The 24,416-nt window shown below is 47.3% G+C and overlaps 1 protein-coding gene across 1 annotated transcript in view; it reads right to left on the bottom strand.

Annotated features, from left to right (window-relative positions):
* Positions 1-24,416, bottom strand: part of RASGRP1 (RAS guanyl releasing protein 1) — an 81,165-nt gene that overhangs the window by 21,844 nt on the left and 34,905 nt on the right. Inside the window, exons 3-6 of the mRNA XM_044231550.1 lie at positions 11,393-11,498; positions 5,905-5,967; positions 4,792-4,923; positions 2,767-2,920 (exon numbers count right to left, since the gene is read on the bottom strand). Coding sequence (XP_044087485.1) covers positions 2,767-2,920; positions 4,792-4,923; positions 5,905-5,967; positions 11,393-11,498 — 455 coding nt within the window. The remainder of the gene's footprint in view (positions 1-2,766; positions 2,921-4,791; positions 4,924-5,904; positions 5,968-11,392; positions 11,499-24,416) is intronic.

Genomic DNA, 24,416 nt, shown 5'->3' with positions numbered 1-24,416 from the left:
CTGTGGCTCCCAGGCAGCCATGTGATCACAAGGATAAACAACTGATATGCCTACAACCATCCTGTACTCCTATAAACTTTTTCACTTTCAGTACGGTATTAGTAAATCACAGGAGATACTCAACATTTTATTACAGATAGGCTTTTCAACAGATGATTCTGCCCAACTGTACACTAATTTTTTTTTTTTAAGATTTATTTGACACATAAGATCACAAGTAGGCAGAGAGGCAGGCAGAGGTGGGGGGGGGGAAGCAGGCTTCCCGCTGAGCAGAGAGCTCGACGTGGGGCTTGATCTGAGGACCTCGAGATCATGGCCTGAGCCAAAGGCAGAGGCTTAACCCATTGAGTCACCCAGGTGCCCCTAATGTTAGTGTTCTGAGTGCACTGAAGGTGGGCTAGGCTGAGCTGTGCATGATGCTGGCAGGTTGGAAGTGTTAAAGCATCTTCAACTTGTGATATTTTCAACCTACAATGGGTTTATGGCCCAATAAACCCATCGTACATTGAGTAAGATCTATACTAGTTTGAGTTCTGCCGATGAAGCTAAAGGGGAAAAAAATCTCCCCTCTCTCACTCTCCCCCCACCCCGTGTACCTGCACCTGTTTTCTTGAAAGTGGGATCATAAATTCTGCCCTAAGTACGGAACTGTTATGAACATAACAATGTCTGAAAGCACTTTAACTTTTCAGAGTGCTGCACATGTGAGGTGGCACTGACAGGATAATCAACCTCAAGTGACATCAAACCTGTCTGGATTCCCTTTGACTCACCAGCTGGAGCAAAGGCCGTGTGGTTAGCTGGTAGTGACCAGTTTTCTAACTGGACAATGACACTGACTAGGGCTGACCGCGGTCAGCTCCTGTGAAAGGGGAGCTGTCTGGGCAGGTCACTGGCTAAGCAAGGATTACAGCCACCTCATCCCTCTCCCTGATGATCCCCTGTTCAAGTGGTACAACCAAGAGGGAGGAGCCATCTGCTCGGGGTAAGCTTTTGGTGCGGTTTCTCAGCTCTTTGGAGCTCTCTGCTTCTGAACCACCCGCCCCCTTTGAAATCAGACATGGGGGAGCCAGTGATTGCTGCTGGGTGGAAAAATATGAGCAAAAATGACTCAAGAAGGACACGTAAGCAATCTTCCTGGTTCCGAGAGAAAGCTCCCATGACTTTCTCCAGTGAATACATGGATATACCCCTCCCCACTGTAAATAAAACATCAAAACCACTTAGTTTTTAGAATCAGTACTATAATAAGGCCTAAAATTAGCAGAAAATATCAAATGTCACTCTGTTCACAGCAGACAGAAATTTCCCTCCAACTACACTGAAGGAACATATTTGGGGAAACTGCTTAGAACTGTGTAGGAAAATGAAAAAATCCCCCACCCACCCACCCAAATCCTCTCCTAGGAGGGGATGATGCCGCCCAAAAGAAAGTTCAAATGGACGTTTTCATTGGCAAATGGAGCACGGCCTCCACCTGGGGGGAGCCCTAGTGCCTAGTCCTAGTGCTCCAGGATCCTCACTCCTGCTTCTTCGGAGCTGAGCCTCCTGGAGGCTGCAGGAGCCGCCCTGCCTGCTGGGCCCCCACATGGCTCACACCGCTGTGTGCTCAAGGGCTCTTCAGTGTCCTACCCTGTGACGGGAGCAGCACTGCCAGATGGAAACTCCCCGGGTGGAGCTTCCTAATAGGGGCCTGTGGTTTTGTTTGGGAGTACCGTGTTGGGGGGGGCAGTGGGGGGACCCTGGAGTGCTGGTGGGGATTAACGTTTGGTGGCTTGTTTCCACATGGGAGCTGGGGGTAGGGGGGTCAAGGTCAAAGAACCCAACCACTGTGAGAAACAGGATGACGTCAACATCACGGGAGAAAAGATAAACTCAGAAACTGGTTTGTCCTTCCACATACAAATTGGAGCTGAGTGATCAGGAGGCATAGGACTCCAGCCCCAGCTCTGACTGCGATGAGCTGAGTGACTTTGTTTAGGCCCCTTTCTGAGCAGCACCCATCCCCCTCAACTGGGGAACCCAGGTCATTCCAAGAAACACATCCAACAGCTAGCTACGCTCTATTTTTAGAGATTTTTAGATAAAGCTGAAGCTTGTATGTACCTCTGGGAGGGGTGGGCCCTGAGTGGGCTAAGGGTGTCACTTCTCAGGTAAGCCCACTGGCCGGTGGGGGTCTGTTGATCTGACATGTTGACAAGTTCTTTTGGGTATCACATACAGAGTTTTAAGGAGCAAGGTTTGGGGCAGCCTGGTTTAGATCTAGAATCTTGGGTGATTGCTGGGCCTGGTCGGCACTACTTCAAGAACTTAGGTATATTCTGGGCCAGACCATTAGCATCTACTTTATTTTAGGATTTCCCTGAGCCATTCAAAGCCTCTTCCAATAAAACTCTGAGAAGTCATATCCCTATTTTTTTTTTTTTAAGGAAAATTAAAAAATTTCTGGAAGCTTAATGGTTATGAGGGTAAGGTGTGTCTGTGTGAGGGTGTGTATGCCGTATGCATACGTGTGTGTGTCTGTGTGCAGGGTGTCCCATGTGCCCACAGTACTGTCACGTGAGTGGTGGGGTGGCACGGAGGATGGGAGAAGGAGAGCACAGCCCAGCTACAAAGAAATTTCTAGTGTACTCATTTTCCAGACTACACTAAGTCTGATGGGAAAGTCGACCACCCCTGAGGGGAGATCCAGGGTAGACGGGCCACTGAATTTCTCTCATTTTCTGAAATAACCCAGGGAAGTTCTTCTGCTCCTTAAATACATACAGATATCCTCCGGAAAGACTTGAACTCCAGGTAGGTGAGGTGCTCCGACAGCTCCTCTGGTTCCAGATGGTCAAAGAGCAGGGAAACTTTACGTTTCTTGCTGGTATTTGATTTTATCCTTTGAGTCAGCTTCCGGGACCAGTCACGGGCATTGCTTTTTTTTTTTGTAAGTAAACATGAAAGGGAGAAGATGGGGGAAAAGTAAATCAAAATTACTTTTTTAATTCAAATAAATTCATTCACATTTCACACAAGGAGATACAAAGCACCATTAATTAGCTAACTTTCCTCAGCCCAAACAAAGCATTAAATGGTTTCCCCCAGTCACTTTTTTTTTTTTTGTGTGTCCTATGGTACCAAGTAGGAAAGCCTTGCTGGTTTTCAGTGAACCTTCTGAACACATCATGAGACTTGGGTAAAATGTTTTTACTTTAAGGCCATGGGAAAAACAGTCTCAGGCATGGGTCACAGTTTCCTGGCTTTTGGTCCTTGCTCTCCTTTGTCTAGCCCCTGGCATCTCTGCTCTCTCTGTGCCTTTTGTGGGTTCCTTCTTTCTTAGGAGGGTGATGGGGACTCTATCTCAAGGTGGTAGGGCAGCCTTCATGCCAGGAGAGCACAGAGAACGAGAGAGATGAAAAGCCATGATGCAGGGAGTCATGTAGGAACATGTCATCACTCTGGGCAGACTTGGGGCACTTTCCTCAAATTTTCCCAGCTGAGGAAATGACTGAGGAAGGCTAGCTAACTCTAGAGTGCCCTCTGCCCCCACATTTTCTTAGAATTGACCCATGTCAATTCTTAGTTTCAATTTCCTTCACTAAGGAAGCAAAAGGAAGCAGCATTTTGAGAGGTAGCAGGGTAGAGATCTGTTTCCCAAACTGGTATTGATGAGAAACTTGTCCCTTAACAAAGGGTTCTGTGGTCAAGTGAGTTTGGGAAAGGTTACAAATTCTGTAGCCTGTATATGTTATAACATGTTACAGAGTGAGATACCAAAGGGAAGATGAACTCATTATTTCTCAAGTATATTTGGTCAGACAATATCCCACTGACTGCTTCCTTAAGAATATACCACGGAAAATCTTGGGAGACGACAGTCAGCTAGGGACACCCTAGGACAAGGAGATCAGGGTCTGAGAACTGCCCCGTGCCCCAGGTTCTACAGTTTTAAAATAAGAACAGTGTTACTTTGAAATTTTCTTTTATCTTTCAAGTTGCAAATTCTAAGCAGAGAAGTACAGAGGATCCAAACTGGCATCCACAGAGAGGTACCCAAGACGATTCAGTGTGATTCTGAAGTCATTTCTGTGGGGCTGTGGCTCAGTGCACAGACAGCTGCCTGAGTCCAGCTTCTGCTCTGCCGCTGTGTGACCCCAGACGACCTTGCCAAGCCTTTGGTTTCCAGGATGTTGCATGACATGATCTCTAGGATATGCTTCAATCCTAGAATTCTATGTCCTAGGGATCTCTAGCATTGCAAAATAAAGCGGTCATGTTGCAAAAAACTTTAGCTGTAACCATTCTCTCTCAAAATTAGGAAAGGCCCTCATTTTTCCAGAGGGCACCAATATCCTAGGTAAGAAATTCAAGGAATAATCTGAACTATTCCCGTGAGCCTTCCCATCTCTGCAAGTCCTAAGTGTCTCTTGTAGACATCCCCATAGATTAGAAACCCACCACTCAATCCATTTCTCAGCAGTCCCTTCCCCCAGGCTGTAGCTGCCAAGGAAGCTTCTAGGGGTGGTACTTTCAGTTTCTCATGATCTGGATACATTTTAGTCACTATCTCACTACTTGATTTCTTCTTCACTGGGACCTTTTTTTTTTTTTTTACCCACTCTTTGATATTAGTCACTCACAGCTTTATCACAGGGTGGGGTGGGGGGCGCGGGGTAGGGGGGAGCTTCTCTGCTTTCCTGTTAAACATCAGTGTTTTCCCTTTGGGGATACAATCTGAGCCTGTCTGAGCAGCCCAGGAGACATGTAAGATGGTCTGCAAATAAGAGTCAAAACCTTGACACTCACATTTGAGTTGTGTCGATCAGGCGGCAGTGTAACTCCTCACCATTAGCCTTCACCAGTTCCTGAAACTCTTCCATAGTGTTTGTCAAGCTGGCATCCATTTTAAACATGATCCAGAATTCTGTTATCCAGTACCTACGGGCAGGGGTGGGGGCAGTTAAAACAACAACCACCACAACAATCCAAAACTGAAGCCAAGGACTCGTGCTTTTCGGTGGGTTCTTCCCACGAAGAGGAATCAGAAAAAGACAGAGACTGCTTTGTCCTTCTATGTGCCTGGGAATATGGAATATAAATTCTATATACAGAATATAAGGGGGTGGGGTGATGGTGTGGGGGATGGAAAGAAAACCACCTGCTGAGAGTCCTCTGCCCCTCCACACACCATATGCTTTGACAGGATAGGCACAGCACAGCAGAAAAAGCCATGGCAAAGATTTAGGCACAATCATGCATATCAGAGATAATTACAAGGAGTATGGTTATAGACAAACCAAATGTCCAAAGATGGGGGAGTCAATCTGTAAATCACACTTTCTCATATCTTACAATATATTACCATGAAAAATAAAAAAAAAAAGCTTTTAATGACTAAAGAAGATTCCTAGGATATAAAATTAAGTGAAAAATACAGGATACAAAAATGTCTTTTGATCTCAACTATGTTAAAAAAGAAAAATAAAACTTCTTAGAAAACTGACAAAGGAAATATTCCAAAATAGGTAGTGGGATATGGATAACTATTACTATAGTTATACTCTTTACTGAATTTTCAAAATGCTCTAATATAAGCTGTATTATTTTAATAATTAGGAATAAAAACGAAATGACGAGGAGGTCCTTCCTTATCTCTGTATCTCTCCCTATGCCATTTGATACAAAAATGCTTTAAGACTGAATAAAATGTTGGTATCAAATATTAAGCTCGAGTACATGAGCCAAAACCATGTTCCAATAAGGAATCTCCAGTAGGCTGCACTGCCCTTTCCAGTCCGTCCAGAGCTGTTCTATAGAGGTACAGGAAAGGTGGGGAGCATGAGGAAAGAACTAGAATCCCATGCTTCAGGCTTTCATTTCACCTACTCTGCAAGTCCCAAATGCGCACAGAAACATTACCTTACAAAATAGCAGATCTTCAGGCAAAGCCCTGGGGAATTCTTCGCCAAGGCATCCTTATAGGTAGGCTATAGTTAAGGGAAGTAAAAACTTTTGTCATAGAAACCAAACAACATCTCATCTTTGGAAGGATTTGCTAAAACACCCCGCGCCAATATTTTCTTATGTTTTGAAGAACAGATAAACAATTTGTACAGTGAATTAGAAGAGGAATGAATAAATATTCAGCTCTCCTGTCATGATAATTAAGAGCAGTAATGTGAAAAATGATAATCTATGCCTGGAGGAAGTCAGCAGATAGACATGGGAAGTGATGGCAAGTGAGACAAAGCTATGTGAATAATCGAAAATGCAATCCAAGATCACGTTTAAGGGTCTGTGGCACTCAGAATATTCCATGAGAACGCGGCCATCCTAAGAATATGAAAGAACAGTAAGATCACATTTAGTTGAACTGTTTAGAGATCTGTGGAGAGGGTATTTCATTCATTTTACAAGCCAAAGAATTGCAAAATCCAATCCAGTGGTACCCTGGGTGGGTCTACCATCTCTGGTCACTAGACTGAGGAAACAGGCTATGTGCACCATGTGACCTGTGAGGCTGTACCCATTCTCCCTTCTAAACACTGTGCCATCATAACTGCGGTACGGAGTTCAGTGAATTCCTGCAGGGCCCCTTCCAGGAGTCCAGTGAGTGGGCTAGCAGAGAGCTCAGGTAACTGGGTGGAATGGTCTTCCTTCAGGGGGGCATGTGTATTTTAAACCTGGGAAAATGTAGAGGTAAACATAGCAAAGTCAAAGTTCACATCTTAGGATCTGTGCTTTTGATTAGGAAGGAATCTGAGCATTTGGGGATTTTATATCCCTGTAATGTTTAAGAGCATACTAGAATGAGAGTCTTGAAACTTCCCTTTAGAATATATAATTGCTTTAGACTTGTGGTTTTAAATTGAAATTTTGGAACTTCTAAGATGATGTTATCTGTCTATAACTTTAATAGTTATAAAAAACTATTTAGAATTCAGGAAGGCATCTGAAGTATTTAAAAATCATCCAAAATGTAAAATTCATAACTGTAGTTTACAACCATTGGAAGTATTTAGTTCATTAGCATTATTCAAATTAACCAAACATTTTTCAAGTCCCCTTAAAAATGCTTGGAGAAACATGCTAGATATAATAGAAAGAATTGTATTTGCAAACTAAACTTGAAGCCGGCCTAAAGAAGAGCTAGGGCGGTAAAATTTGTACTTTTAATAAAATCACTTTAATTTAAAAACTAAATTTTAATAGATTTAATGCCCATAATATCTATCCTCAAAAGCATCAAAACAAAACAAAACAAAACACAAAAATTCAAATGCACAGCAACACAGAAAATAAACAAGTCCAGGCAACTGGCAAACCGGATGAAATAAAAGGCTCTGTCTGACGCCTGCCTTTCTTTGGGCATAAAAGCTAAAAGTGAAAACAAGGACTTTACATATCTTTAATCCATATCGCTGAGGAAGTGCGTGCCTTCAACGCAAAGAGCTCCAAGCACAGGGCACCTTCTAGATAAATATGGCCCAGATTGTGTTTTTATTATTTGATGCGCTTGTTGACATTTTATTCTTCCTTTTTTCATGAAGAAGGGACAGAAAACACACTTCTCTTTTATAACAGCCAAGTAGATCTATAAACCAACACAGTGCCGTTTACCGCAGAGCTTTTATCTGGTGGCTCCCTGCCAACGTCCATCCCTGCGGTGCTGGGCCGCAGAGGCGGCAGCGGCAGCTCAGTGCGGGCCCTGCCCACAGCGGCTCGGGGCTCGCTGAGCCTGTGGGCGGGGCCCGAGTCAATGGCGCAGTGCCCGGAGCGCTCCTTGCGCAGGGCCCGCAGGACGCTGGGCGGGAGGGCTGAGCACGCCCCTCATCAGAGCCCCTAAGCTACAACAAAGGGAGACCTAAAGTGAGGCCAGGCGCCCGCTTTCTCACTTGGGGCGCTGAAGCAAACGCCCAGCACGTGTAGGCCGGTATCAGAGGCTCTGGCATCTGCCTCGCAGGGGTTCATGTCACTGCTGGAAGATTCAGGCTCGACACATCTTCCTTCTCTCCACAGCCACTATTCTGACTGTATGGTTCTGACTGTACTTTTCAGGCATTTGAGCCATTCATAGCATGCTTTAAAATCTTTTTAATTATGAAAAACCAGGAAGCATCAGGAAACCATGAGCTTACTTAACTAATAATTCTATTACTTCCAGGTCAGAAAACAGAGACCTTAAGCATGAAGAAAATATTGTTCTGCTGTCAGTGTTTAACCCGGGGTTCAGTGACAGGCAGTCTCACTTCATATTCCCTTCTTAGAATCTCGCCCCCCCCCCAACAAAGCCTAAATTTCTCACCCAGAAGTCCCAATACAGAAAGCGTATCCAATGTTTTGCTCCCATAGTCAGGCAACATTCATTATGTACTATTGTGAGATGGCCTCTGAGCTAAGTTCTAGAGAAATAAATATAAATAAGCCCTAGTTCCTGATGCGGGGCCAGACAGACAGACTACTATGGAAGACACGTAAACAGGTAAGTTACAGCAGGTAAGTTACAGCGTTGCATTTTTAAATCTATGTTAAAAATATATTTACATTTTTTTCTTAAGGTAACTTGTAATTAAATTTTTAGTACCTTTGTAACTTTCTACAATACGAACAGAACTCAAACTACAACAGCTAGACACAAAGTTGCTGTGGTGTACCTGAAATAGTCATCTATAGACACCAGAGCATGCAGCACACTGCAAAACTTACAGACTGAAGTCTGGGTCGATCAATGTATTTAGCTAACAGAATAAAAATACTTGGCACTTTCTGCAATCGAAGATGAAAAGCTTTTCAAAGCAGATTACATCCAGACTAGAGATGTGAGAGACACTCACTTAGGCAATACAAAACAAAAGGCAAAGGAATTAGATTTTCAAAGCACTGTCTAAGCTCACTACATGTGTTTTTAGAAGGGAGAGGTGTGTGGAAGGCTGACAATGTCAGGAAAGACTTTACAGAGGGGTCTGGAAAGAGTCTGCTAGGCAGTGAGGGAGGAAGAGTTATTCTAGGCACAGGAATTGTAAGAGGACCTGTTCCATCTGGTGCACCAAGAAGTTCAATGTGGGGGAGACAGGCCCTCTGAGAGAGCTGCAGAGAGAGTTGGGCATCCCCCTGCTGTCTGCAGAGGCTCTGAAGCAATGGCCTTCATGATCTGCTTCTCAGGAAAGTGACTTCAGAGGTGGGTAATGACTTCCCTGGGTGGGAGGTGGGGAAGGCAGCACACTGGTGAGAACGGCAGTCCGGACAGAGAGGGGCCTGGGAGAGAAGACCGAAGCCCACACTAAGGCCGCGGCAGGGAGACGGAGAGAAGAAAGCAGCTAAGAGTCATTTCTGGGGTAGAAGCCCAGGGATTGAGTAATGGACTCTGTAGGAGGTGAAAGAGGGGAGGAGTCAAGGGCGCCTCTGAGGTTTCTGGTTTGGCTAAGTGAAACTGAAACTGAAAATGCAGTTGTCAAAGCAGAATTAATAGGTAGTAATCGGGGATGAAGATGAGAAAATGAATTAAGTTTTGGGCTTATTAAGACAGAAGTGTCTGCAGCACAAACCAGTCCAAGTATTTTTTATAAAACGGTCTGGGCTAAAGAAAAACAGACTTGAGACAAACTGAGGGTTGCAGAAGGGAGGGGGTGGGGGGATGGGGTAACCAGGTGATGGGCATTAAGGAGGGCACGGGATCTGATGAATCCCTGAACACGATACCAAAAACTAATCATGTACTATGTGTTCAGTCATGTACTAATCATCTACTAAGTTCAATTAAATTAGAACTTAATTAAAAAAGAACACACAAGAAACACAGACTTGAAAGGCCACAGCACAGAGGGACAGAGGTGGAAATCCTGGTGGGAAATCACCCAGGGAAGGAGGTTGAGCAAGAAGGACACCAGGACGCTGTCCCCCTGTTTGAGAGGTGCTCAGAGGAGGGGCTAGATGGGAGGCCAGACAAAGGACTGGCCGCCCAAGAAGGGGAGGCCCTGGAGAGGTGGAGGGGTGTCCACAAAGCCCAGAGTAAATAGGGACAGGAAAGAGCCAAGGGGCTGAGCCACCAGAAGGCTAGTGGTGACATGAGAGGAAAGTCTGAGTGCCGGGGTGGGGCCCCAGCTGAGTGACGGAGTGAGTGCAAGTCCAGAGACGGGAGATAGTGATGCAGACTGTTTTAGGAGGTTTGTGCATCAAATTTCTAACCCTAACAGGGGAGGGAGGGCAGGGTGGAGAATTAGTTCTTAGGCTGGGGAGACCTGAATGTGTTTTAGATTGACGGGCAGGTATCATTGAAGGGGCAGAGGTCAAAGTGGAGAAGAGGGGACACAGGTGAAGGGTCAGACCCTGCGGGGCGCGGAAGGGAGCGGGGTCTGCGCAGGGTGGAGGCAGTCACGGGGCACAATTCAGTCCTTAGAGCAACAAGTTTCTCACTGAGGAGGTTTTAACCACTGACACTGTTTAGAACTGCTGGTACGTGGAGTTAACAGAAATCAACCGCCTCTGAGTCAGCCTTTATAACGGCTTGAAAATTCTCTGCAGACCAGACACCCACTTATTACCTGCAGCTCTTACTACACAGACCTCTGCCAACACTCCACCCTTGGAATCCTTTGATACAATAAGTGAAGATTTGTAAGTAGGTTTAGAGAAGGACTCAGTCTCTTCCGGTGACTTTCATTTTTCTGTGTGCCATGAGGTGAAAAGGAAGGGGCCAAGGGAGGGGTAGAGAATGAGAAGAGCCACCAGGCGTGACTCAATGCCAAGGGCACGGGCTGCAGGTGCTCCACGGTCTCCCCCCACCTGCAGTCCTTCCTCCAGGGCCGCGGCTTACAGCGTCCCCTGGGCGAGAGGGAGAGGGTGGGCTCCTTCTCCATCCCACTGGATTCACACCCCGTAGGAAGGTTAAAATCCAGCAAGGTTTGCTTGGCCCATAGCCAGCTCCTCTGCCTGAAGCATAAAAGCACCAGGGGCCGTGTCAGATGCTGTGGTGTCACAGACCCTTCTTCAGAGCTCGAGGAAAGGGGGCGGAATGGGACAGGACAGCCAGCTCATCACTGCAGTCATGGCCGCACCCATGTCCACCTGCACAGGACGAACAGGAATCTTGACTAACCTACGGAAAAGGGACTTTTACTCGCCAGACATACTGAAGGCCAGTGATTTCTTGGACGTCTTGCCCGAGCCATCAGCACGGACGATACTGCCCCGCCCAGCTGCAGTGATGCACAGGTGTGCGCCTGTGTGCTCACACACACACACGTGTCGACACCCCCACGCACAACCCCCGTACCTCCGAAAGGACATGTGAACCCACTGACCACTCTGAGTGGTTCCAAACCACTCAGAACGAAAGCAAGTTTCAAACTTCGAGGTACTTCTGAATGACTCCCACTGGGGGACTGCCCGTCACGGTGCTGAAGGATATAGGGTGATGACCTTCTGGAGCAGTTCGGCAGAGGAAATGATAATTCGGTGCATGGTCAGCATGACTTGCAACAGCTGGTTACTCCGACACAGGTTTCCATCGGCATCTGGAAACACAAAAAGCTGCATCTGAGCATGGCCCCTGAGAGAAAGGAGTCCCCTGCTGACAACCTCCATTACTGGAAGGTAGAGGGCTAAAGTGGGGGCCTCGCCACTCGCTTTACTGCCTTCTCCCCCTGCCTTGAGCACCACAAAACCCCCTTCTTTGCTTCTTACCCCCCTGCTGCATTAACCACCCCACCAGAAAGATGGCAGGATCTTGGGAAAGGGATAAACATTGCACCATACACTCGAGTCTCTGTTGAAAGCAGAAACACATTCAAGTTTTATGCAGTCCAAAGCACATATAAGGTGGTAGGTGGGGGAGTCCTTTCCAGGGTCAGAGTAAAAAATATGTAGTCTTAAAGAGATTACAGTGAGGGGCACCTGGGTGTCTCAATGGGTTAAAGCCTCTGCCTTCAGCTCAGGTCATGATCTCAGGGTCCTGGGATCGAGCCCCCGCATCAGGCTCTGCGCAGTGGGGAGCCTGCTTCCTCCACTCTCTCTGCCTGCCTCTCTGCCTACTTGTGATCTCTGTCTGTCAAATAAATAAATAAAATCTTAAAAGAAAAAAAAAAAAAGATTACAGTTAAACACCTGAACTTTGAAAAATTTGCAAGAACAGGTGACCATAGGAATACATTTCTAGGGCTCTCTCACGGCCTTGGAAGGGATTCCTGCCATTGAGGGAAATCTAAGCTTTCCTAGTTTTATGGGCAAAATGCCTCCGGATGAAAATAAAGGAGGAAGACTAGAGGCAAACGTGACATTTGGAGATGATGGCTGGGTTCATTTCAAAGATCACACTTAGCTAGGTTTTCCTAATCCCAGCAGGTACCAAATGGTCAGATGCATTCTGTACCCGGGCATTGGGTATACAGATTCCCTTTGCAGTGGTTTCCAAAATCTTTTCAACACTTAGACCATGAAGTGTTAGGGGCTGTGTTGCAAGGATTGCTTCACCTTGCCAGCCAGCTTCCAGGTGGGCTCAGCCCTGGGGAAGCATCAGCAAGGCGCAGGAGGGGAGAGGCGTCCCAGTACTTCTCTCTTATGCCCGCTCTGCTTTGGTATCACTTCCCTGACAGCAGCTCTAGGTCTCTTCAGTGAACGGCCTATCGTTCATGACACCAGCTCTCTCCGGGATCTAACTCTGCGGATCCCCACGGACCCCTGGCCCACGGGGGAGGGACAATGACATCCGGTTGGTGACAGTCTGGGTCCAGCATCCCTTAATTCCACCCCCATCTCTGTACGTGGTTCCTTCACTCCAGTGCTTCCCCTTCAACCAAGCTCTGTGAACTCGATCCTCGGAGGGGAACTTGGATGATTCAAAGCATAGAAGGAGAGAATGGATGTGATCTGCTGTAGCACTTCCCAAAGCTCTTTAAAACACATTATGCAAAAGAGGCTGTCCTTTTCACTCTTTCCAAGGGCACCGGACGATAAATGAAGGGCACCGTGTACTTGGGCTCCGGATTCGGAAGTCCTGGCTCACCCGAGATGATGACCTAAAGTCACAGTTCATTGAGAAATTGCACATCGAGGGGCCAGATCACTCACCTTCCCCTCACCGAATCCACCGATTTCTGTGCGTGCTGTTCCTCCCCCTGCTTGCCCTCCCCTGTTTCCCCAGGAGGCCATTTTGAGGCCGTGGCTTCCACTGGGCACATGCCGATACTGCCTCTGTCCACATTCTCTCCTGTGTCATCCACTTCCCTCTCTCTCTCCTGCTTTCCTCACCCATACCATTAAACACAGTGTAACATGGGGTGCCTGGGTGGCTCAGCGGGTTAAGCCTCTGCCTTCAGCTCAGGTCATGATTTCAGGGTCACGGAATCGAACCCCACATCAGGCTCTCTGCTCATCAGGGAGCCTGATTCCCCCTCTTTCTCTGCCTGCCTCTCTGTCTACTTGTGATCTCTCTCTCTTTCTCTCTGATAAATAAATAAAATCTTTAAAAAAAATAAGAAAAATTTAAAAAAATAAAAATCATTAAAAAAAAAAAACACAATGTAACAAAGCCTTAGACTCTCACCAGCTCTAGGACTTCATTTCTCCATTCCCCTTTTTAGCAAAGCTTTGTCCTCATCAATTTCCCACCTTCTATTACATTTTCAACCAGACCATTTTAACTTCTACCTCTGTTATCCCAGTGAACAGTTTATTTATTTAAAACTTTTTTTTTTTTTAAGATTTTATTTATTTATTTGTCAGAGAGAGGGAGAGAGAGCGAGCACAGGCAGACAGAGTGGCAGGCAGAGGCAGAGGGAGAAACAGGCTCCCTGCCGAGCAAGGAGCCCGATGTGGGACTCGATCCCAGGACGCCGGGATCATGACCTGAGCCGAAGGCAGCTGCTTAACCAACTGAGCCACCCAGGCGTCCCTGAACAGTTTATTTTTAAGGCCACCAACCAGCTCCACATTGCCAAATCTAATAAGTTTATTTCACTGGCTTCGTCTGACTTCATGATTCAGGTTGCATTCAACCCAGCCCAACCCAAGCTGACAATCCTCCTGCCTGGAACACTTTCTTCTCTTGGCTTCCATAACATCACACTGTCTCAGCTTCTCTCTCACACTCTTCTTCTGTCTCCTCTTCCTCTGCTGAGCATTTAAATGTCACCATGCTCTGTGGCTTAGCCCTCCTACTTCCTTTTAAAAACAGTTTTAAAAATTTGAAACTTCTTAAATTTTAAATTAAAAAATTTAACTTTCTTTTCTAGGGTGAACTCATCTAGTTCTTCAATGAAAACGCCATCTATTTGCTGATGACTGCCCAACTTCCATCTTTAGTCTGAGTACCAAATTAACATGTCCAACATCCTCCTTGGCAAAGCAACGCAGAGTTCATTTCCAACTTAACTCACCCCATCAAAGCTCCTGACCTCTCTCTCTCCCCCCAGTCCAAACCTCCTCCATTCTTCTTCATCTCAGGAAATGGCACCACCAACCATCCTCAGTTACCCAAACAGAAAACCTAGAAGTCATCCTTCATTTCTCAGTTGCCCTCACATCCAGTCCATCAGCGGGTCTTGATTCTACTTCCAAAATGAGCCTCAGACCAGTCCATTTGTCCCCATCCTTGCCACTGCACAGACTAGTTGTAACCAGCACCATGAAGCACCGAACCCAAATGACCCCCCGCTTCCTCTCTTGTCCATCCTCCACACAGAAGCCAAGGGGCAGCCCATAGGTCAGGTCATGGGGTTCATACCCTTTAACAGATTCCATTCCACTTGTAATGAAACACAAACTCCTTGCTGTGGCCAGTGGAACTCCACATGTTCCACTGGCCACGGAGTTCTGGCCCCTTCTAACCTCTCCCACGTTTCATACCACATCGCTCCTCTTCAGAGGGGAAATACCTCTGTTTCTACCTCAGAGCCTCCAAGTTTCTTCCTAACACACAGACTTGCGTTTGATATTTCCTGCAGTGTGGCCTTTCTTTCCTTGGCCTTTCACGTCATTCAGGTCTCAGCCCCGATGTCACAGCCTCCGAGAGGTCTTCCTTAAACTGCTGACGTAGCCATTATCCTGCCTGAGAGTCTTTGTAGCACTTACCAGGATTAGAAGTTATCTTTTCAATTTTTATTTTCTGAGTCTCCCCTAGAATACAAGCTGTGTGATGCCCCAGCCCTGCTTCTCCCACAACCTTGTTTCCAGGGCCTAGAACAGGGAGCACACAGGGCAGGTATTCAGTAAACATTTGTTGAGTAAATGAGTGAACTGTATCAACGAGGACAACCCTTTTCTTAGGTCTTTGGATATTGGATTTGCTTTTGCTTTTGTCATTACCTATTTCACTGATGATATACATAATATATGTATTTCTTTTCCTCTTGGCTGAAGTTTACCAAAAAACCCTCGAGGTTACAACATGACGTATCATTGTTATGAAGTAATCAGTTAGGATGGTTATAGTTTTGTTCTTTTTTTTTTTTTTTAAGGTTTTTAAAAAAATTGTATTTGGAGGAGAGAGAGAGTGTGTGTGAGCATATACACAACAGCAAGGGACAGAGGGAGAGGGAGAAGACGACTCCCTGCTGAGCAGGGAACCCGATGCAGGGCTGGACCCCAGGACCCTGACCTGTGTTGAAGGCAGACGCTTAACTGACTGAGCCACCCAGGGGCCCTCATTTCGTTAATCTTTTATGAATTCTTCTCAGCTTAGTGAGGCACAGTGGATATCATGTCAGGTGTTTCTCACCAAAAGCATCTTTGCCACAAGCTTTTTCATCACATAAGTAACAGGCAAAACTAAGGCAATTTTGTTATAAAAGGTAAAAAACAAAAACAAAAAAACCCCAGTTGACGGTGTGGCTTCATCTTTCCATGCTGCTGTGCTCCCCATTTTTATAGGCGATGCTCAGCCCTCACAATGGTCTATACAGTGGTAGCGAGTTTTGAGCCCACGTTTCCCACAGAACTTGGAATGTCCGTCAGCAGACACAGGACAATGTGCCAAGAACAAACGGGAGTGGAGAAGGGCTTCACAATGCGGTCTGGAGCTCAGGTACAAATACGCATCCTGGTATTTGGAAACTGGTACCTCTCTTAATGAGAGAGGATATTTTATTTTATTATTATTTTTTTTAAAGATTATTTTATTTATTTGACAGAGACACAGAGAGGGGGAACACAAGCAGTGGGAGTGGGAGAGGGAGAAGCAGGCTCCCCGCTGAGCAGACAGCGCAATGTGGGACTTGAGCCCACGACCCTGAGATCATGACCTGAGCAGAAGGCAGACGCTTAACCAACTAAGCCACCCAGGCGCCCCTGATGGAGGATGTTTTAGCAAGGAGACAAATCCATAAGAAAAAAAAAAAAAAAGCTATAGTATGAAAGACTTTGAAGACTGCTTTGCTACAACACACAGAAACACTCAGTTATCTGCACAGTACTGCCACGGCACATGTTAAAGGCATGCAAATGTTTTGTATTGTGCAATAAAGTTGTTTTAATTTTGTTATTCAGTTTTCATGTTTTCTCATGTCCTTTTAAATGAATATCCCTGTGTGTGTGTGTGTGTGTGTGTGTGAGAGAGAGAGAGAGAGAGAGAGATTTTTATCTTTCATGGCCAAATTATTTTTCACCTGATTAGTTATGCAGCAAAAATGCTTGTGGGGAAAATGCTCACTGCACAGGTGTTGGTGCAGAAATCGCCTGGAACTGGTTAGCGCTGCGCCCTGTCTACTGGCCCAATTTCTGTAAGAGTGAGATCTTGCCACGGAAATTCCACATAACAAACCACCCCAAACCTCAGTGACTTAAAACAGCACTCAATTATTTTTTCTCGAGTGAACTGGCTGGCGGGTCAGCTGAGAAAGGTTGGGCTTTGCTGGGGGCCTCTGTTACACGACCACCCCCCACCCCTCGACCCCACCAACCAGGACCAGCTGGCTGGTTGAGCTCTGTTCTTTCATGGTGACGGCGGGGCATGAAAGGGCGACTGGAAATACGAAGGCATCCTAAGCTTAGGCTTGGAAGTGGCATGCTGTCACTTCTGCCTCGTTCTGCTGGCCAAAGCAAGTCATACTGCTGAGTCCCCGCAAAAGAGTGGGAACTTTAAAGTCACATGAAGAATATCACTGACACACAGAAGGTGAAAAATGGGGGACAGGTGTAACAACGTCATCAAATCTATCACAATTATGGGGAAGCTAACTTTTCATTTTTTAAGATTTTATTTATTTGAGAGAGAGAGAATGAGAGAGTACAAGAAAGCAAGGTGCGGGGGGGAAGGTGTGAGGGGCAGAGGGAGAAGCAGACTCCCTGCTGAGCAGGGAGCCTGATGTGGGGCTCAATGATGGGAGCAGAAGGTAGATGCTTAACTGACTCAGCCACCCAGGTGCCCCATGGTGGGTGGCTAACTTTTCCAATTCAGCATCTGACAACATGGTTTCTATAATGCTCCTTTCCTCACCGAGGTAGTAGGGTCATATTCCGGGATACTATGGTAAAAAGCAGGGAAAATGAAGATCTTTGTGGGGTATGCATTAGACCATTCAGGGGAGCCATAGACACAGTGACGGGCTTTTTCAGTACGCACAGGCTTGCTATCTCCACCATTCTCTGTAGCTGCCTGGCATCTTTCCATGGATGCTCATGTATTAGGGAAAAGGGCTTAGAAGTGTCCTGGGTGAGATCAAAACCAGTGACATGTGGAAGGATTTGAGGAACTAAACAGGTTTATTCCAGAGTAAACTGAGGGGAGCTCTTAGGACTATCTTCACATGTCCGCAGTACCATCTATGGGAGAGGGTTTAGATTTGTTCTGTGGGGGAGGCTGAGAGGAACCAGGGGGCAGAACCAGGGAGGCGGAGGAGAAGAGAGGACTGAGCACCACACGGGGCAGAAACTTCTAACCACCAGGACTGCCAACAACGGGAGCGCTCTCACCACGGAGGTGCTCATGGGGAGGCTGAACCCACAACGGCAGAGCCATTACCCACTGAAGTCCCATTAATCCCAGGGGCTGCGCTAAGCTCCTTAATGTGTCATCTCTCATTCTTAAAATAACTGAGCAATGTTGGTGTGGCCCCACACTGAGAGCTGAGGAAATCACAGTCTAGAAAGATGAGGTAATGTGTTCTAGGTCAAAGAGACAAGGAGCGAGGATCCAGATCTGGCTCCAGGTCTGTCTGATTCCAGAACTCCAGCTCTCTCCACTAGACGCAGCTGCTTGTCACGCGGCCATCAGTTAGGAGAGGGAATTCAAGTGCGAAGAGGCGGCTGAAGGAGACCAGCTTCAAGATCTCCTCCAGTGCTCAGGGCTGAGTCTAAGACACGCTGCTGGGCTGCTGGATTGGAAGCGATGCATGTTTGGAAGAAGAGTTTTTATACTCTTGATGGTTTCTGAAAAACTTTTGGATGCTTTGGCTGATACACACTGATCATTAAAGTTGCCCTTAAGATAAGAAGGGTGTTGTGCCTAAGATGCCAAACCATATTTGCTCTCTGCTGTTACCCTGCACCCCCTCTTCCAGAGTTCCACAATGTTCCCCCGCTGCGGCGTGGTAATCGTCACAGGCTCTCTGTGGGCGTGAAGGCTGGCAAATGGTAAGGCCAGGAGTGGGTGACTCACTCAGCAAAGCGAGGCAGGAATGGGGTGAGGGAAGAAGCATGTCTGCACCTACACTCAGACTCCCTTCTTGGCTCTCCTTCCCAACCAGGAGGAATTCGGCACGTTCCCTTGCCCTCGCTCCTGCCGCCATCTCTCCCCAGTGTGATGTTCAGCCTCTGTGCGACCTCATCAAGGGCGCCTTCCCTTCTGGACATCATCTCACGAACAAGCACTTCTTTTTTGAGAAGAAGAGCCTCCCTTTGAAAGTCAGATTTCTAAGTGGGTGGTCAAGGGGAATTTACCTTCCAGACTGCAGGATTTAATTTTGATATTTCGATAGAATCGCTGTAAGCGGATTTAAATATTTCAATGAATAATTTCATTTTGTTTGCATCTTTAGGCTTTTCAAAATGCAGGGTATCATACTAAAAATTCTAATAAGTAAAATGTGCAATGCATAATAAAATGTGCCTATTTTCTCAGTACCATCTGCTTCTCACACTTCAGGGGAGACTTCTTTAGGGGGTTGAAACCTCAGCGGGTTACAAAATGTCAATCTTCTATACTCTATCACTAGACCTGGGGAGTAATATATGCTGTTGGGGAAGTATATTAGTTAAGGATCCATCAAACCTGTGGACCATTTGGTCCATAAAGCAAAAAGAAAAGCCACGTGGCTTCTAGACAGTCATTTATCTATGAACCAAAAAAAAAAAAAAAGAAGAAGAAGAAGAAGAAGAAAGAAAACAAAACCATTTTCCATTAGGAAAATTAGGCTCAGTGGCAACAATAGCTACACTTTATGGAATCACAAAATCTCGGGGTGGAAAAGACATTTGACATTTTCTACCTCAACCTTCTAACTCAGGAAAGCGAGTGGCTATCTAGCATTTACTTGTACCTTTCCAGGGAAAGGATATGGCTCCCCAACTATTCTATGTAGTGACTTTTCATTCCATTTCAACTAAAAACATTTTTTGATGCAATTAACCTCTACTGGTGACTAATCTACTCTGGGGGAGGCACTGTCTTAGGTCCTAAAGGAGAGCTGAGGAGAGCTATGGAAACCCCTCCTCATTAAGAAGCCCGCAATCTACTTAGGGAGTAAGATGCACACCCAAGACATAATCTACCAGGCAGTAAACGTTAAGAGCAAGCACACAGAAGAATGGCAAATTTCGGAGGAGGGAGAGACCCTATAGAGTCATGATGGCTCAGGAAGCATCTTGGTGTCTGTGGAGAAGTTGACTCAGAACTTGGAGATTCAAGAGGTCATCTGGTTCAGCCCTTTGCCCTTCAACGGGTCTGCACACTCTCTTCTTCCTTTCTGTGGCTTTATCTTAAATAAGTTATTTGCCTCTGACAGCAATGAACTGCTCCCTAATGATTGGAATCCTATGAGAGCAAACTAGCAATCCGCTGCATTCCAGGTACCGCTTCTTGCTGACAAGAGATGGGGATGGCTTTCCTACAGCGAATGTCTGTCCGGGCATGAGGCATGAATGACTTGCAGCAGAATGGACATAAAATACGACCAACACCAGAGAAACTGCAGAACACAGTCTTTGCTTCCTCTTTGTTTTGGTTTCCAGGGATATCTCTTGATATGTGGAGAATTTTGAGTGTACAGGCAGAAGATCAGAAATTGGCATACTGTGAGCAGGCAAGCTGTCGGTCTTGGGGGTACAGCACCAAACCGCAGTTGTGTCAAACCCAGGGACCAGAAAAAATGGTAATGAGAACTCTAGGGTCTAAAGCATGTGGGGCAGAAGTGGATCTAGAGCCTCAAGCAGAGCAGAAACCGTGAGTGGAGGTCAGTGTCTCCAGAAATGAGAAAACAGGATCCAGGGAGAAGTTGACAGACACACAGAGAATTGTGAATGCGTAGCACCAGATAAATGTTCTAAAGAAACAAAATCTACTTGACAGCGACACTAGAAATCCTGTTTGGAGAGGATACATAAGTCAGCAAGCTGAAGGATACGTCAAGAGTTTGTTGCCGTTCCTTCTTTTGCTTTTTAGCACTAACAGCTGCCACCAGGGCAGGACGTCCACGGGAAGAGAGAAGGGGGTGCTCCATACCCTGAACTCCCACAACTCCCAACTGCCTGCACAGCTGAGAACATGTGTCGGGTACCACCTTGGTCTTGCTTTTGGTCCTTGGGCCCCCGAGCCAGCACACTGGGGTGGGGGTGGGTGGGTGCAGGGCTCGGCAGCCCACCCGAGGTCGAAAAGGGTGGTCTTGTCCAGCAGCGGTGTTCCTTCCTACCAGGCGCTCCTGAACCCATGTTCACCCCCATCCTCATCTCCCTCTGGATCTTGGCTAGTGATGGAAGGAACAGTTAATCCAGACCCAGGAGCTCCGCTGGTAGAGAAGGATGTCAAGGGTGAAGCTGCTCACATCAATTTGCCTGTGGTTCATGCTCTAAACCAGGGACAAAAATTTTAATGTAAGGTGAGAATTTGGGAAGAGGGACGCTCCCAGTTCCCTGTAATCCAGCCTTGGCCTTATTCCCTTTGGGATAACCTGGTCCATCACAGCCAGGCCAAAGGTGCGGGGCTGGCCATGGGAGCGTGAAGATGTAGGCAGAGTATCTGTTAACCCATGGCCCAGCAGGGCATCCGGGGGCTCTGAGGATCTCGGTGACAACTGGCTTTAATTATTTATTTGCAGTGGCCGGGGGACACCACGACATGGACAACACATAAGCCTCAATTTAACCATGACCTGCACCTGCAAACTTGACCAATAGGCCTCTAGAGGCAGAGTCCTCCCCAAGTGGGGAAGGGGCCGGCCAGGCTCACCTCTTCTCCCTACTCCCACCCAACTGCTGGGACAGGGACCAAGAGAAGGTGAAAACCTGGCTTATCAGCCTCTATCATAAAGGGGATTTGGTGCCATCAGGCCTCCCTTGTCTCCTGTCCCAGGAAGACACTTGGTGGGGAAAAGCCCCTGTGCCTCCTCCCTTCATTGTGTCTACTCTCCATCCTGTTGGGGCAGGGTGGGGGTATGAGGAGGGGCAGGCATTTTCAAGTGGCACAGCACCTAGACACTTCATGCGCTCACACACACACACACACACACACACACATACACACAATGTGCACATGAGCAAACCATTCCTGAAGCCAGCGGACAGAGAACTGCGCTGGCCTCCGCAGATGACAACGCCCAATAGCAATACTTGGTTTTTACTGCACTTAGGTTCCACGAACAGAATCACTCGTGTTGAACGTGGGAGTTTCACAACTCTGTGCTGTGGCCGGGGCCGTGGGCTCAATGTTAAAGATGAAGAAACAAGGTGTCATGCCTTGGCCATGGTCACAGGGCTGGTGAGTGGAGGCTCCTGGGCAGGAATGGCCTTCTGACCCCTGCTCAGGGCACTTCCTTTGCACGAGTGTCTCCTCAAGGAGTAGGCGAATGGGTGAAGACTGGCTATACTGGGAAGAGCCCTGCCTTTCAGCCATCCACAGTACAAGGCAAACCCCCTTACCCACAGCCCTACTTCTCTTTCTCTCCCCAAGAAGCCCTGTCCCTGTACGGACCAGCTCTCTCACTGCAGTTAGGGTACATTCTCTAAAAATCACCCCGGAGATCCTAACACTTAAACCTACCACTTTTCATGACATCCACACAAAGCAGCTATTACTGGCACCATTTAGCTAGGACAGCCAGAACCCAGAATGCCTGCGGAGCCAGTGGCTGTGTGGGTGGAAATGCTAAGGCCCCCGGGAGCTCCCAGCCCTCCTGGGTTGGCCCACCTCCCCCCTCTGGCGCAGCAGGTGCTCTCTCTCTGCTCCCTTGGCCCAGCCAGCAGCAGGAACATTCCTCCCTGGGCATGGCTGTTCTTCCGACGCGTGAAGCTTTATGTAAAAGATGACCCAGATTTTTTGGATGAGTGACTGCAATCTATAAATGTCTAACCAAGTGCACGGACTGCCTAACGTGAAAAAGAGCTTTTAGCTGTGTTGTCTCCGCTGAGCAAGACGGCCGGCCTTCCTCGGGGACCGCTGCCTCAGTCTGGGCCTGTCACGTCTGAAGAATCAGGGGGCTGACAAGTCGTGAGAGAAGCTGTCCTCTTCAGTTCCGCAAATGAGACACAGTTGAGGCGGGAGTTGGGCTGTCACTAACAGGCCAGGGGAGGGAAAGCTGGGACCGCTGCCGGGCAGGCCCAGTGATCTGACTCTGGGATAACACCAGGACCTCAGACTCTCAGATGGTAGCACCCACTGAACGCCATGCGCGGCCGCTTCTCTGGCTTCATTCCCCGGGGAACAACTGGATTGTCTGCCTGGGGAGTTGGGCCACCACTTGATTCTTGGGTGAGCTGCTGTCAGCAGAGCCTACTTGGCTCCCACAGCGATCATTCCCCAGCACAGCACCACAGGAATCCGCCCGGCAGAGGCCTGTCCCAGCTCCCTAGAGGACACACACGGCGGCCAGCAGGTGGCCGGGAGAGAGGCCAGCAAGGGGGGGTGGACCCAATGAAAAAGAGACAGTGCCGACACAACAGGCAGGAAAATCTGGGGCAGCACTCTACTCCAGCTCACTGGAGCGCCTTCCTATCTTTTAAATTTGGGGCCTCTTTTGCATGATCGTTGACAGGATGAAGAGGTACTGAGGAGCAACTTGGGGAACTTCCCACATACCACACAGTGAAATAACATGAGGCCTCCCTGAGACAGACTGGGCAGCCCCACGATCAACCTTCTTCAAAAAGTTTTTCCTCAACGTGTGACTCGATCCTAACAGACCTACTTGCCTTGGGCCCCTTGTTCCGGGACATGATGGGGATGAAGTATCCGGTCTGTGTTGACACGAACAGCGGTACACCGAGTGTGGTTGTTCTCCAAGGACACGGTTCTCAGCTTAAAATTCTCTGCCGTGAACAGTCCTATATGAAACCATGGTCACCTCACCCTGTATGGCAAAGGTAACTTGGCGAACTCTTTCGTCCTCGGACAGAAGTTACTCTGAAAGTCTCCCGTCGCCTTCCTTGGTTGTAGTTAGGATTAGATTATGTTTGATAAAGGACAAAAAAGGGCCTAGTGGCCTGTGAGGCGTTACCACTGTCAGTGAACTGTTCTTATTTCTCTGGCTGGATCTGGAACACCATTTTGTTTTTCTTTTTGCTTCTGCTGTTCTTCAGCTACTCCAGCTGGAACTATGATTCTTCATGAAATGCTGTAATCACGACTCTGAGGGGCTGTCCACAGCAGGATGTCACGCTGCCCAGGCCAATGATGCTGGACTTGGCTTCCTCTCAAGGGTGGTTCCATTCCATGGCAGAGTTAACTGGGAGGCTTTCCAAACTTCCTCACCATCCTAGGTTTGAAGTGCCCCTGCCCCTCAGACCCTCAAGACGGGAGGACAGCTTAGAGTTTGGTGAGGTGCTAGAGAGAGGTCTGCATGAGGACCTGGGAAACAGTTCTGGTTCTAATAGACCCACACACCTAGATGACCTTGCTATCCAGACAGGACTCTCTTCCAGTCTGAAGGAGAGCAGCAGCCTCCCTCTACTCAGGAGCCAAGAGTGAAACAAGAATGTTCCAATGCACCCCAACTCACGAACCAGTGCTTGTCAGCATCTCACAGAAACTCACAATGTTGGTACCAACTGGAAGCTGAGGGAGCCAGGAGGGCTATTTGGTGCTGCTGGAGTAAAGGCAGCATCTGATTAGAGGAAATGAATTATATTCAAAAGTTAGCCTGATGCTGTCTGTATCTTCTTGTTAACATACACGAAATGCTTCCTGTGTATGAGAGATGCCTTACGTGTATTAACTCTATGCAAAAGATGGTATTATTGTCATCTGACAGATAAAGACACTGAGGCAGAAAGGGTCTAACTTCCCTGAGTCC

The sequence above is a fragment of the Neovison vison genome, chromosome 13 (genome assembly GCF_020171115.1).
Source record: "Neovison vison isolate M4711 chromosome 13, ASM_NN_V1, whole genome shotgun sequence".
NCBI lineage: Eukaryota > Metazoa > Chordata > Mammalia > Carnivora > Mustelidae > Neogale > Neogale vison.
Note: the sequence above shows the minus strand (reverse complement) of the source record. Positions and strands in the feature narration are given on the sequence as shown.